The sequence below is a fragment of the Lacerta agilis genome, chromosome 5 (genome assembly GCF_009819535.1).
Source record: "Lacerta agilis isolate rLacAgi1 chromosome 5, rLacAgi1.pri, whole genome shotgun sequence".
NCBI lineage: Eukaryota > Metazoa > Chordata > Lepidosauria > Squamata > Lacertidae > Lacerta > Lacerta agilis.
Window position 1 is genome coordinate 66,158,316 of NC_046316.1, and position 16,333 is coordinate 66,174,648.

Below are 16,333 nucleotides of genomic sequence, written 5' to 3' on the forward strand. Positions count from 1 at the left end.
ACCGCAGCTTGAATGTTTTAGCTGGCATACAAAAATCCGAGTTGAGCATGTCGGGATGATAGGGCAGAAGAACTAACTATTCACATGGTGAACCGTTCAAAACTTTGATTTCCAAAACTGCAGTCAGAGATTGCAGGCGGGAATTCACCACCCAGTTTTGCTAAACATATACACCCACTTTAGAAACAGAATGCATGGTATCTGTGCATTTGGGGCCCTCTCATGCTATCTAGAGATGAAGGTGCCACAAGACCAGCAAGATGCCAGCAGCAATTGAAGTAACTAGAGTAGGGATGGGGAATGTGTACCCCTCCAAATCTTGAATCCAACTTCCATCAGCCTCAGACAGCATGACTTTATGGTCAGATAGGATGGGAGTTGTTGTGCAACAACACCTGGAAGGCTGCAGTTTCCCCATCTCACATCTAGAGTTTGAAGTGCAAGGTACAGGTCTGTGTGGAGAGGAGGAGCTGGAAGAAGCTGGAGGGTCAGGCGGGACCCACAGGCAAGAGGCTGGTCATTCCTCCTTTAGACTGCGGGTATCAAAAGTGCTGAAATAATATTTCCAATCTATGCCAGGGAAAGAAAATAATCCCAGGCACATCATTTTTCAGGTTGATGTTGGTGCCTAAGAATTTTGACAGGTATTCTCACCCCTGCACAACTGGAACTTAATTTGAATTTGGCTTTTATTTTTTTCCCTTTAGTGCCTAGGAATGTGAAATGCATTCTCCCCCCCCCTTCCAATGACTGTATCTGATCCCATAAATTAGAGCCGGCTAGGCATACTTCTGCTTCCAAGAAATTGCGTTTACTAACTGCAGTGCCAGAAATAAGACAAGCAGGAATATATTTCCAAGGAAAACATTTCCCGTTATAACATCAGGTAAAGTGCATCCAGAAAAAAAATCATCAGTCAAAATAATTCCCTAATTAAAACACCAGCACAGTTGCAGGGAAAAGGTACCGGCCAGCTGGGGAATATATAGCCCTATTCATCCTCAAGGCATCTTTGCAAACACTCCCTAATTCTTAAAACACTTCTGTAAGGTTAATGTCAGCCATGCTTGACAGATGGGAATGTAAAAGCAGAAAGTTTAAGTGTACTGCCTACAGCCAAAGGAGCAGTCAAGGTCAAAACTCTTTTAGCGAGGTGGATCAAACCTCTCTCTGTCACTGAGTGGCATAATTTTGCGCCATATTAATCACAGAAAATGGGAAGCACGAAATACACAATAATACTTTCAGCAGGGAGAAATTTTTGTCAATGAGAACAGTTTGCCTTTGAGCACCACCAAGCTCTTCTTAAAGATGTGCACATGTGTAAAGCACAACATTTCCCATGGTTTCAGCAACAGTTAATACTGTAGGGTTGAATGTGTCCATTTATTAATTAAATTTATTCACCGCCCTTGGTCTCTAAGGGTGGCAGTTGACCTTCCTAGCCTTGTCGAAACCCAGCCAAGTGGCCAGCATCTGTGGCATGTGGCTGCCGTTTTTTCCATCTTTCTTTAAAACAAAAACAATCCCTTTGCAACAAAGCATACATTGTTTAAAACAATTAGCAAACTCCTGCTGTTCTCAACTAGGAGACTGCTTGTAACAGTTCACAGCACTGCTGTTAATTTATCTATCAAGTCTGTGGTTTCTGCACTTTTTATAAAACAATAGGGTTGTTGCCTCTGTTTGTGTGTGTGTACGTGCCTACCGGATAAGCCCAAAGAAATCTTCTACATACTCATGCTAAATGTTACAAAATTGAGTACTCCAACATCTAAGGATGAGTTCAGTCAACTTGTGCCCTTGTATTGATCTCCTATTTCTCCCTACACTTACTTTCTAATCCACTCCATAATTACATGAACTGACTGTTCTTCCCAAAGCTGTCAATTTTCCTTGAATCCATTTTCAAAAGACTGTACTTGAGTCTGGGAAGTGGATCAAGCGGCCAGAGTTTGACCAAGGTACGTCTCCTGTTACCCACACCACTTGTTACACTCAAAACACCAACTGGCTCCTCTGCTGAGAGCGATAACTCTTGAAGGTACTCAAAATTCTCAGGCCAAGAAGAGATATAGGAAGTGGGGAGTGAAGAGGAGAGAAAGGTATTGATCCAGTTCTTTTAACATGCTAATTTGCCTTGTGGTGGTTTCAATCATTGACTGGCTGGGCACTTCAAAAGGAAATTGTTTCCCAAGTGTGAATGTCTTTTTCAGCTACAGAAAACCCTTGAAAGGGAGAAAACAAATAACTACACTACAAGTACCAAGTTCATAGAAGTACACTGTTGGTGTGTACCTTCCAGAAGGGCTTTGCTGTTTGATTTGCCATTCCGCAGTCAATTTAAACAGTTGTAGGATTGGGATTCCTCTGCAAAATATTCTTCCACCCCACCAGCTGCTTTAAACTTTTATTACTTGCCCCAAGCACTGGTAGGTAAAGACAGGGTAGATGGGAGGGAGGGAGAAAGAATAAACCCAAAGTTAAATAGACTTTTAAGGAAAACAAAATTAACTAATCTGTGGTCTGACATGGAAAGCAAGGCGAACGAATTAGTGATTTTTCTGTGGTTCTGACCTGGTGAGAAGCCTCAAGAGCTGCGTTTTTAAAAAATAAAAAATAAATAAATGAAAGGTAACAAAAATATATGGTTGCATTCCTTGAAACCAACCCATACACACACAGGAATATCTAACCCTTTGGATGGATTCCGCTCATTCTGTGTTGCTGTTGTTTCCTAAGACACCTGCTCTTCTTGGGAAAACAATTAAAGTAGGTGTAATTAAAACAGCTGTAATTCATTACTGGCCTCACTGCAGAGGAACACTAGCACCCTTTCTTAAGAAGTCTTGATGGCGGGCAGAGAGAGACAATTGTTCAAGTCACTCAAATGCTGGTGAGAACACGAAGTGCCCACTAAACAAAACCCTCCACCCAAGAGCATTATTGTGTGACAACCCCATGATTAAAATATCGGGGAAAGAAGCAGCGTCCTTTCCTCCTGTCTTTGTTACCAGTGAGAGCTGCCCTTGAGTCGTGGCTGAATACAATGGAAGTAATGGAGACAAAGACAAGATTTAATTAACTGTCTCGGGAACTATTTATGAAGAGAGAGAGGGAGAGAGAAATGCTCGATAACGGCTAAGTTGACAAGAGAGAGAAAATTACTGAGAACTGTAATTGCTTTGCACTTGTTGTTTGGGTCATTTGCACAGAGGGTGTTTCCCCCCCCCCCCATGAGGTAAAATTCAGAGAAGTTGGGGATCTAGATTGCTAGACCCTCTCGCCGATAAAAGCGGGAAGCCCAACAGTTTTAATCCAGATCTCCATTTCTCGAAAAAGAAAAAACCTTGACTTCTTCAAACGCATCCCGAATTTTCGAAGGCTCTCCGCTTAAGGCTTAGGGGAATGCATCAAAGGGAAATGGAGCTGCTTTCAAAGTCATCTAATTCAGAAGAAAAGAACAGCCAAGGAGGGAAATGTTAATCTGAAAGTAAGCTCATCTTCTGCCTAAAAGAGAGACCTGGGGACAAATCTCTCCAACATGGGCTGCATGTTAATCAAGCACCAGTCCTGGCCATATTTACCTGCCCTCAATATTGTGGGAGGAAATCAGTATTCTGTTTAACCTCTGACCTGCTGGAACTGAAGCAGACAAAGAACCAATCTGGAGCCATGGGAGAGCGTAGCCAAAGAGCAAACTGCAGGGAGCCGATTGTTAAAGTGACATTTGGCTCTGGAGCAGGCAGCTTCATTGGGACAAACTGTTATTCTCTCAAACAAGGCATGAAGAGATAACACCATAAAATATGAACAAAATGGAACTTGTTTCCTTGCCACTAAATTGTTAGCTTTATGGGACTTCATGCTGAACAGTATGAAAAAAAATCCAATTTGCTTTGAAGCGCATTAGTCTGTCTAACATCCTAATTATTGTTTACATTGCCATTTGACTTCTATTAAGAATTGAATAATTACCTAGCACTTCATAGTTTAAAAAAATACAAGCAAACAGGATTATCTGGATAATTAAGACACTGTACTGTAGGTTTGTACGACTGCTGAGTAAAGTATCCCTGCCAATGAGAGAAGTTAGCCTTATCAATGGAATTGTTTCAAATGATGCTTTAAGGGTTTTAAGCAGCTGGCAGACCATAGCTTATTAAGGATACTGGAACAGATTTTGATGAGCCTGGCTTTGCTTAAAAGCAGTTTGAATGAAGATAATTAGTCTGGACCTAAACCTGAGCACAGAAATGTTCCATTCCCTCCATTTTCCACAAACCTCCTTCATCTCACCAGGTGACCTGACCTTTGCTCAGCAATAGAGCACTTTTAATGCCCATGTAAAATTTGGCGATTTTACATTTCAGAGATGTGCCTCCCGGTAACCTGAGCCACTACCTCCCATTTCCAAGTCCGGCATTCTATTACAATGTTTGAGATATCAAGCTCTCTGCCCCTTGCCACCACTCCTGAGCAAATGAGCACTCCTTGAATATGCTCGTGCATAGGGATGGGAACAAATGAAAACTGTCCTTTTGCTCAGCTGACAAAGGTGATAAAAATACTCACAATGCCGCTGTTGTTTTAATTGTCTAAGAATTCTACGCTCATGCTCGGCAAGTGCTGGTACCAATTTAGTTCCTAGAGGAAATGGGACTCCTAGGCAGAGCTGTCAAAATCAATACAGCCCAAGGTTCAAGGCAGTTTCCTTACTACTGCAAGTACTACGATTGAGGAAAGGTGTACCTTGTTAACATTCTTTCCGTAATGCTACTCTGAAATGGCATCAAAGCCCCCTATGGCAACCAAAGCAGACAGGAGAGGTAATCACATGCCTGTAAGATGTCCGTTTAACCCCCCATTTACATTGGAGGCCATCAATAACCTGTAGACAGAACCTCAGATAATATCTGCTACTCAAGCCTGCCACTCAGTGCCAAATTGCACGCATTATTTCCCCTGGTTAACACATTTATGACACACCTCCAGCCATTGCCTGGCAAACCCATTTTTGAAATCAGATCCCACTCAAGACTCCTGCACCCAAAGGCCACTTCCAAAAGCAGCTAAGGGAACCACAGCATCTTGCATTTGTTTTTCTCAAAGCCTGAACCCAACCTCCATTAGCAGGGAGTGGCAGTTACTGCACTGGGTCCCCTGGAATGATGTGGCCAAAACCCACAAAATCCTGAGGCCCGGAAACTTATAGATAAATAGACAGGAGCGCCAGGTGACAGGCAGGAATGTCAGGTTCTGAATCATTTATAGAACTGAGGTCATACTATAAGGAGGATCCCATTAGCATCTATGACTTTGGGAGAGAACACATCTTCAAAGCAGGGCCCAATTGAAGCCAAGGATCACTAGGACACAATCAGAAAAAAGGAGTTTTGTCATTCCCAGAACTTGTATGCAGCTCTCAGACATTATCATTATCCATTCTTATTTATATCAATGTGCTTAGGAATGCCACCTGTCCTGCATAATACAAGATTGTCCCGTATTTCAATATAAAATGCTACAGGCAAGGCTTGGGGAACCTTTGACCATCCAGATGTTGCTGGACTCCGACTCCCATCATCCCTGACCATTGGCAATGCTGATTGGGGCTGATGGGAACTTGGAGCCGAAGGATATCTGTGTGTGTGAATCAAGACCTATATGACTGCATCCAGTGACATTTTTTAATTAGGAAGAGGTGCACAGACCATCTAGAAAGCTTAGAAGAAGTGCTCAATTTCATAACTTTAGAACAACAACAGCAGGACGCAAATTCTTTAGATGGAAACTACTTTTCCTGAGAGATTAAACCAAGTCCGCTCACCCTCGTGGTGCAGGGCGGCAGTGGCACTCCATAGGGCCCTCGGACCTCGATGAAGGAGCTCAAGGACAGAATCTGACCTGGGTAGGCGGCAGGGGATAAGCCCACAGCGCCTATCAGGAGCTGGATCCAAGCCTGCTCCCTAGATTGGCCAGGGGGGGGTGCAGGGAGGCTTCCCTCAGGTCTGCTCCGGGGCCATTTAAACAGCCCATACCTGGACCCCCCACCTGGGTTTTCTTCTTGTTGGGTCACAAAAGATCTAGAAAGCTTAGAGGAAGTGCTCGATTTCATAACTTTACAACAACAGCAGCAGCACACAAATTCTTTAGATGGAAACTACTTTTCCTGAGAGGTTAAACCAAAAGCGCTGACCTGACAAAAGGTGCCTCTTGGTATTGTTTAATCCTAATAGCCCTTCCAATTATACTGAGAAGCAAATGGTCTCACTTCCTTCAACGCCGCTCAGGCCTCAATTGAAGCTTCTGCACGTTTCCTTGTTGTTTTAAACCTCTGCTTAATTACGCCACATGGCCCGACACTCTGCAGTTTACTGCTCTGTGAAATTAACTTTGAGTTAAACGCTAATTGCACATCAAAAAGCTTTGTGTGCATATTCACGGGGGGGGGGGGCAAAAAAAATCTGCCCCTTTTCTGTTATTTTTAGAGAAATTAGATCTAGCATGGATTTTGGTTCTGATTTCATACCATTGATTTGCAAGAGACAACATGAAAACAATCCATACTTGAGGTGGTTTCTTTTGTAAATGAAGTGTGTACATGCTGCAGATGCCATAGTCCAGATCGATAAACGTTTCAACCAAACTGTCCCAAGCAAACCTGTGCTTTGGCACCATTTAATAAAAGTTACAAGTTACATGTAGGCTGCCACAGGCTAGCTGGCTTCATGTGGGTCAAGGGCTGTGGGGTTTGTGGCTTTGAGGTACATCAGGCAAATGGTAGTCTTAAGTGAACGCATTAAAGGAGGGGAGAGGTGTTAGAGAAACACATTTTGCTAGGTGCAAGTTCTATTGAACTCTGAGATATTCACTTCGGAAGACCCACCTGCACTATAAATTTCAAAGCAGTGTCATACCACTTCAAACAGTCAGGTCTTAGAATCCTAGAATCACAGAGTTGGAAGGGACTCTGAGGGTCATCTAGCCCAACCCCCTGCAGGAATATGCAGCAGTTCCATATGGGGATTAAACTTTCAACATTAAGTATTATCACCACCATCCTCTAACCAACTGAGCCACCCCCCTAGAATGCTGGAAAATGTAGTTTGTTAAGGGTGCTGACAATCTGAGACCCCTGTTCACCTACCAGAGCTATAATTCCCAGTGAAAAAAGCACCATTAAGAAACTATCATTCCTGGGGAGGGGGGGGTTGGAGGGAGGGGGAGACATGACTGCTTAAAGTGTTATGATACTGTTTTAAATTTATAATGCAGGTGGGGCCCAGGAAGATATGCCCAGGATACACTATTAAAAAGGAAGAAAATAGTTGTATATGTAATGCATCGCAAACGGCTACATCTCTTTTAAGATTTTCTTATTTGTAAACAAGAGTAATTTTAGTTAAGTTGATCAAACTAATATTATTTTCATAAAGTTGCCATTTCAATTCTTTACCCATCAGGTTTGATTTGCCAATTTTAGCAAGGCTTAACACAACACAACTTTACCCAAGCTGACTTGCACTCAGTGTCCCTTTATTCACAAAACCTTGGAAACACTGATGAAGTTTCACACTTAAAAGTGTGAATTCTCCATCTAACAGTTTTGATTGCCTCAGTAGTCAGCATTTCCCATAAGGCCGAGAGGGCCTCAAAGCCTGTGTGGGTTTTTGTGTGGAAAGACTAGGCCACAAAGAGGAATGGTGGGCAAATATGCACTCCCTATCTCTTAAACAAAGAACTTCGATCAAATGCATTTGCATGAAACCCAAGACTTCAGGATCTGCATAAATAGAAGAAGCTTCTCCTCTGGACTTTCCAAAGGAAGCGCTTATCTCCTTTGTGAAAGTGGGAAATGGGTGGGCTACTTTGCATGAGGATGTATACAAAATATGCAAATGAGGAATCTGCTGCATGCAAAAGGAAAACTGGCCAGACAGCTGACAATCTTTATTCACAGGGGAAACCTCATCCCTCTCCACTGGGAGCAATGAGAACGAAACCAACATGTTTGCTTCCCAGGGAGAGTGAAGCAGATCTTGAATATTCATAAAGTGACCATTTAGTCATGGAAGTGTTAATTATTTCCAGCTCATGAAACTATGTGACCTCACCTGCTCCCACAAAGTGTATCAAAAGAAAAAAGCAGAATCAGATGAAATGAGAGCAGAGTTTGATCCACAAGTTTAGGGCAATGTAGGGAGGAGTGAGAGAAAGAGCGATTCAAAAGGCATAAGGGATGGCTAAAGTCTTCCTTTATCAAGTCCCCTCAAAGCACCAATAAAGATCTAAGATCAGTGGACCAGACAAAGACAAAACAGCCCATGGAAAAGCCAGGCTGTATTTCTATGGCCAATCCTACAACTTAGAAAGAACGTACAAGATTTCGTGCACTGTAACTGGGAAAGATCCGCATACTATTCGAAAACCTTAGCCCAGAGTTTGCTACGATTCACATTTAGAAAAAGAAGGACTACAAAAGATTTCAGTGGAGGAAAAACAACAACCCAACAGCAAACACCTTCCACAAATTTGTCTCCTAATATATATATATATATATTTTTTAAAAAAGAAACTTCCATTTTAAAAAAAATAAGTTTGATCTTTTACGCGCACAGATGCACATGCTCACACATACATACCCTCACAATGACGCACTCGCTTATTTTCAAGCAACCAGTTTACAAGTCAAATGTTACGGATCGTTTTGCTATCCTGGATACATCCAAAAGCTCATATGCAAAGTTACTCATGAGCATGTTGATTTCAATAAGAGGAAGAAGCAGGACTGCAGTTTAGAATTGTTTTTATGTATATACTATTTGTCTACAGAACAGGCATCAACATTTTAAAGATACGTTCTGTAGGGAAAAGAAAAGGGTGAATTCCTGTTTAGGAACAATAGGCAAACTTTACTCCCCTAGTGCAACAAAAAGTTGTTATACAAGTATTTGTTTTATGGCATCCTGTTACCAAAGGCAGAAGGGAAAGAAGGGAAATCCTAAACCTGGCAAAAAGAAGATGATTTCAAAAACATATCTTAAACCTTGTGGGATGTTCTGCCAATTGGCTTTACAGGTTTCCTAAAAGAGAACATACATACAACAAAATGCTGAAGTCTTGGGGTGTATATGCAAAATGTAATTAAAATATCGGGATTTTATGGTGCAGTGACCTTAAGTAGGATACATAAAATTTAACTTACAAGTTTCACTGCAACAGAACAATTACAGAGAGCTGCAATTCTATTGTTGTAGTTTAGTCGTGTCCGACTCTTTGTGACCCCATGGACCAGAGCACGCCAGGCACTCCTGTCTTCCACTGCCTCCCGCAGTTTGGTCAGACTTTTACTTGCTTGATTTAGCATCTTCTCTGCTTTTTCAATATACATTACATCTACTTGCTTTGATAAGTAAATTGCTAACAAAAATCAAAACCACATTGAGATAATGTGCAACAAAACAATTTTAGTTACAGGTAGGTAGCCGTGTTGGTCTGCCATAGTCAAAACAAAATAAAATAAAAAAATTCCTTCCAGTAGCACCGTAGAGACCAACTAAGTTTGTTCTTGGTATGCATGCACACTTCTTCAGATTTTATGGCATCTTTTAGCAAAAGAGCATCAGCCAACAGCTATATTTTTTTTCCTTAAAGCAGTAATTACCTTAGCTTTTGAGATATGCCTCGAATATAAGCTAATTTCATGTTTCATTAATAATATTTCCCGTGCAGTTCTTATTCTCTTTTTGAAACACAACATTGGTTGCTAAATAAGCTTGAGGAAATCAAGTGCACATTTCCTTTACTTATATTTAAAATTAGAGGTGCAACTTTCAACAAACACGAGCAATATTCTCACTATGATAGATTGCTAATTTTAAAGACAGGTAGGTAGCCATGTTGGTCTGCCGTAGTTGAAACAAAATTTTAAAAAAATCCTTCCAGTAGCACCTTAGAGACCAACTAAGTTTGTTATTGGTATGAGCTTTCGTGTGCATGGTATCTGAAGAAGTGTGCATGCACACGAAAGCTCATACCAATACTGTAACAAACTTAGTTGGTCTCTAAGGTGCTACTGGAAGGATTTTTTTAATTTTGCTAATTTTAAACATACAGTAATGGAGAACTCATAAAAATAGATTCTTGGGTTTTGTTTTGCTTTTTGATCTTGGACTCCTGCTTCTTCCCCGATTCCCTGCTCTTTTTGTGACTACTGCCAAATCCCCACAGAATAACTCTCCTTCGCTGAAACCACTCCGCAAGTTCAAGCTTCTGTTAACCCCAATAACACATTCTTCTTACTTAGAAGAGACAACGGAATAGGGATGGGGGGAGAGAACAAGGTTTCCATTTCAGAAAATGTTATTCAAGATCCAGACACTAAATGAACTTGCGGCTGCTTTGGGGTGCTACCCAGGAATCACCTGGTAGACTCGACATGTCTTCTTTTATTTTTCTCGTTTGTTCGTTTGTTTGTTCTTTCTTTCTTTTTCTTTTAAGAAAAACTCAAACAACATACACTGCTGGATGAAAGAAAGCCAGTAGGAAATATCTTCTGGTCCCCAAAGTTCTGAAGACTCCAGAAGATGAGCAATGTTAGATCTCAAAACAACAGGGGCACCCTCTGCCTCCACACACACACCCATCGCCCAGCCTGCCCATTTTTGCCCACCAAGCCTTTGTCAAGCTTCTAAGATCTTAATCAATCTTAACTCTGACCTCAGAATCACAGGAGGAAGATGGATGAGGAAGTGAATGACCTGTGACCTACTCCTGCATTTGTCCTGCCACAGCCAGCACATTGGAAAATCGGCCTGGAACCTGTTCACAACCCTCCAATTCTTACTCTTTTATAAGCTTTTGTGGACTTGAGATGGCTTCCTTTCTTCTCTTTAGCTGGCTGCCCATTTCTATAACAATGCTTTTGGCTCTCTAGATGGTGTTTATTTTCACACAAAAATATTAAAGGGCAAGAACAGCGATGACCAAAAACCAAATAACCAAACTAAGCCTCTGCAAGAGCATCCAAATCCAAAGTCACCTGAGTCACCTGTACACTAATAGTTTGGATTCAGAGTAAACATGGCCATTAACAAGTGATTCATAGCAAAGCCTGTGGGCTTAGGGAAGAGTGAGAAAAACATTTGTCTTGGAACTGGAAGAAACGTCCTGTCCCGTCTCCCCCCCCCCACAAGGAAAATACAATCAACAACTGATGAAATGGCTAACAATTTAAGACTGCTTGCTGGATTGTATTTTCTTCCAGTGGAATGTATAATGTTTAATGGGAGAGTTTTTAAACACAGGAGATGCAAAAGACAAAAGGTTTCTTTCTTCCTTTTATACATGACCTCATCAGGATTGGTCATTAGCTTAAGGTGTGAATAATCAGTTTCCTTAAGTCCAGTAGAGCCTAACAGAGAGTTACCAAGTATTTTCTGTGTCAATGTCACATTCAACCACCTACTGCTTTTTTAAAAAAAATGTGGGGGGCCCTGAAGTTCCTGCCCCCGAAAGATCACAAGTGATTTCTCCCACACAACACTCTGGCTGTCATGTGATTAGATAATAATGTGTGGGTCATTGACTAAGGAGTGTTTTAATTTGGCATCAATCAGGGTTAGCCAATACTGCCCCTAACACCCACTTTAGCAGAAAGCAGAGTAATCTCTTTGCAAAGCACAACTTTCTAATTTGGCCCACCTGCTTTCCCACCAGCTAAACCATGCAAAAATAAAATTAAAGGAGTATTGCTTACAAACTAGGAAAAACAGCAATAATTTCAAAAAATCTCTTTCGACGCTAACAATCTCCCTCCTTCCCCCCCCAAAAAAAATCTACTCTGAATGACATATGCATGTTGGTAACAATTTGTTTGTTCTTGACATGCAAAGGTTTCCAAGTTCCTGCCCACTCCAAGAGACAGAATAATTTACTCAAGACATGTGCCTTGTCATCATGCAATTCATTTTTCAATTCTCACTCCAACCTTTCATAATTGTGTTGCTGATAAGATATGCTCATCTCTCCCACCCCCCACCCCCGCTTTCCCCCCACTGACATGCACATATCTGATGGAAGCAGGATAGCAAAGGAAAATGTTTGTGCTCAGAGCTGCGTTCCTGCCAACTCTTAATTTCAATGCATAATAATGAACTTCACATTGCCCACAAATGATCATATAAAACCATCTAGGTATAAAATGCTTCGCAGGAGGAAGATGCCATTTTACACCTATTTTTTTTCAGAAATCAGTGTTATATTTTGCTTTTTCCTATACCACATATATTGCACACAAACATTTTTTTTTAAAAAAAAAACACCATTAACCTTAACAAACAGCAATTACAGTAAAATGAATCAGACTAGGCATCGCTGGGCCTCATCCATTTAGCAACATATACAAAGAGGCATTCATTTGGCAGAAAGAGCCATTAGAGACTGATCCTGAACATGCGACTAAGGAGACAGTCCATAATCAGTAATAACCTACTTATAAAATCATGATAATGTATAACTAAAAATCGCAGGCGCCCACAAAGGCGATTTAAATCTCCCCTCCCTTTTCTTTTCTTTAAGATAAGCTGCCTTTTATAAGAACCTTAATCCTTAATTCTGCAGAGAAGGGGGGGAAGGAGGGGGGGCAAACAGATGACTTCTTGCATTTCTTAGAGTCTCCTAGCATGCTCCTTTGTAAAGGAAACAATGGAGACTTTCTGAGAAATAAAAATATTTAACAAAAGCAGCCGTGTCACGTATTCAAGGATTATTTTGTGAAAAGTTATCAAATGAGACACTAAAGAGTCGTTCCTTAGGGGCCCCTGAAAAACAAAAAGAAGCTTCTGTCTTCCGCCATGAAGGAGACAGCTTGTTGCTGCTGTGCGCTTTTTCTTTTAACCGGAATAACAATATCACCTTTTTTTTAAAAAAAAAAAAAGGAAGGAAGAGAAATTGATTCTGCCCCTTTAAACAGCACTGGCTCAGATAACATGGCTTCCATCGTCATTCAAATGTGAATGGGGAGATGCAAGCCAGTTCTAATCTACCCTCCGATAGCAAATGTGCCGTGCCTTCTGCCGATTATGGTGGTGCCATTTGTTCTGTCCGTATTGTACACCCCTTAGCCCTGCCACCTGGAACTACTGGACTTCCTCATTAGACCCCTTCAACCCATTGCCTCCCACAGGGACTGCTAATTAAGGGCAGCCTTCCACCGATTCTCATCTCTGATTCAATTATGAACACCAGCCCCTAATGAACTGCACAATGCAGGGGTGGGGGGGGCCCTACCTTGGCATTCTCCATTGTGCTCTTCATACCCAGCATTGCACAGGCAGTTGCCAATGGGTACCAGCCATTCACCATCTGCCCCGCAGTACATCTTTGGCACATCCTTCTCTTCGGAATTGTTCACACAAGAGCCGCGAACTTCCACCAGAGAGGACGTGTCTGCCCCGGTGATCGTGTCCGGAAACTGGGCCAGGTTACGGACAGTCAGCGGGCACTTCTTGTAGAAAACGCGGACAGACACTAAGGCAATGCAAGCGCCGACATCCTGGAAAGCCAGATAAAATCCCTTCTTGCTCAGGGGCCCCACGTCGCGGATCTCGGTGTTGAGCTTCATGATCCTGTCTCCAATGTCCACCTGAGTGAAGCTCTCGTCGGCCGCGATGGTGTCAATCTTAGCAAACTGGCTCTCGCGGATAAAGCGCTCCTTATCGTTGCTCGACTCGTAGTAGTAGAGGTTAAAAGTCTCTTTGCAAGTCCCCATGACACCTGGCAGGCTGTTGCAGTCTCTGAGTGTGAACTTGATTTCAATATAAACCCTCTGGGCCCCTTCGCGGGGAATCCAATCAGTTCGTAACCAGTTGTTCTGACTGGGCTCCATCACATTGCAGACTTGATAAGTGCGGATTGGAGTGTTTTTCTCATCCATAATACTCACTTCCTCCCACTGTGAAGAACCAAAAGGGACAAACGTGAGATGTTAAGAGTGTGAAAAGCATAATCAAACCTTGCTACCGCCAGATAAATTAATTTCTCTCTCCCCCAATTGGCTTCGTTTATTTCTCTTTATACCGGAAGCCATTAAAAAAGCAGAACTTACAGTGTGCTTCAAACACATGAGCAAAAATAAAGCCATATGCTAAAAAGGAAATCAGGTTTTAATAGCAGCCTAATTTAAGACCTCAAGAAAGTGATATTTTCCAAAGAAAAATGGATATATGCTAGCTTGTAATCACCACAGAGTCTAGGGCTTGCCAATCAGAATGTTGGCGGTTCGAATCCCCGTGACGAGATGAGCTCCCGTTGTTCGGTCCCTGCTCCTGCCAACCTAGCAGTTCGAAAGCATGTCAAAGTGCAAGTAGATAAATAGGTACCACTCTGGCGGGAAGGAAACGGAGTTTCCGTGTACTGCTCTGGTTCGCCAGAAGTGGCTTAGTCATGGTGGCCACATGACCCGGAAGCTGTCTGCGGACAAACACCGGCTCTCTTGGCCAGTAAAACAAGATGAGCGCACAATCCCAGAGTCGCCTGCACCTTTAATCAACCTTAATATGACATGATCTGAATGGACCCTCATAGCTGGGAGTCTTATAATACCCAAACACTTAACAGGCATTCTATTCTGCATATAAATGTTGATTTGTTTTTTTAGAGCAAGATACAGAGACATAAGGTGGCAATCCTATACATATTTACCTGGGGAAAAGCCCAAACATGTCTTACTTTTTTGTATTTGATTTCTGTTGGAAGCCGCCCAGAGTGGCTGGGGAAATCCGGCCAGATGGGCGGGGTACAAATAATAAATATTATTATTATTATTATATTACTTCTGAGGAATTAAGAATAGGATTGCACTATAAGAAACTTGCCCAGGGTTGCATGCGGCATCATTGGCAGAACAGGAAACAAGAACAAGATCGGCTCAATATCTATGCAGGACATTGCAATACTATCTGGAGACTATGATAAAATAACAACACATATATGGAAAGGTTCAATCTCTGGCATCTCTAGGTAGGGCTAGGAAAAGATCCCCCATTAAAACCCTGAAGAGCCACTGCAAGTCAGTGTAGACAACACAGAACTCAATGTAGCAATAGTCTAACTTGGTACAAAGCAGTTTTCCCTGTTCCTCCTCTCTCAGTAATCCTTACAGCAACCCCTGAAATATAGAGCAGAATCATCATGTTACAGATGTAGAAGGGAGAGACCCTGGCTGTGGCTGAGAGAATAGCAGTTTGCCTAAACCACCTAGTGATCTTATGGCAGAGGAGAATCCACAATTCCATTAACTAGCACTCCCAGCTATTACACTAAAACCGCTTACTGGTCCTCTCTCACTTTCCAGAACTACTCGTAATGCCCAGCCCCAGCCCTATTCAACCACCTTCAGTCATCAGCAGATACCTATTATGTCCATTGCACAGACTAACTCAACCTTCACATGCTTGGTCCCCTGCAGTAATTTTGGACTACAACACCCATCAGGCCCAGTCAGCATAGCCATGCTGGTGGGGCTGATGGAAGTTGCAATCCAAACAATCTGCAGGACACCAGATTGGCAAAAGCTGAGCCACCTGAAGTTCTCAGTCCATAAAATATATTTGTGTGTATATATCATTTGCCTCTCTGTATTTATATTCTAAGGCAAACATAAAACGGTAAAGGACCCCTGGGTAAGTCCAGTCAAAGGCAACTATGGGGTGCGGCACTCATCCCTTCAGGCCAAGGGAGCCGGCGTTTGTCCACAGACAGCTTTCCGGGTCATGTGGCCAGCATGACTAAACCACTTCTGGCGCAACGGGATACCGTGACGATTGCCAGAGCACATGGAAACGCTGTTTAGCTTCCTGCCACAGTGGTACCTATTTATCTACTTGCACTGGTGTGCTTTTGAACTGCTAAGTTGGCAGGAGCTGGGACAGAGCATCGGGAGCTCACTCCGTCACACAGATTCCAACCACTGACCTTCCAATTAGCAAGTCCAAGAGGCTCAGTGGTTTAGATCACAGCGCCACTCGCTTCTCTATCTCTATAGTCACCACTTTGGAACGATCACAGTGAAATGCAAGCATACCTATATATATTTTCTGGCTTGTACCCGCTGGTTCCATTTCAAGCATTCTGGCTTAAGGCACCTCAGGACAACACAGTTTTACATTCTTAAACTCTAACAGCAACAATGGAGCAACAGACCATGCCTCATAAACCTGCATTGCCTAACTGAAAGGTGAGCTTTCTTCTTAAATTCTGGACTTTAAAAAAAAAAAAATGCCAAACATGATCATAACCACCCCACAGGAAAAAATGAAACTTTGATTAA

At 42.2% G+C, this 16,333-nt stretch overlaps 1 protein-coding gene across 1 annotated transcript in view; it reads right to left on the bottom strand.

The window, feature by feature from the left end:
• Positions 1-16,333, bottom strand: part of EPHA4 (EPH receptor A4) — a 152,027-nt gene that overhangs the window by 128,381 nt on the left and 7,313 nt on the right. The window contains exon 3 of the mRNA XM_033150247.1: positions 13,294-13,957. Within this exon, the coding sequence (XP_033006138.1) occupies positions 13,294-13,957 (664 nt within the window). The remainder of the gene's footprint in view (positions 1-13,293; positions 13,958-16,333) is intronic.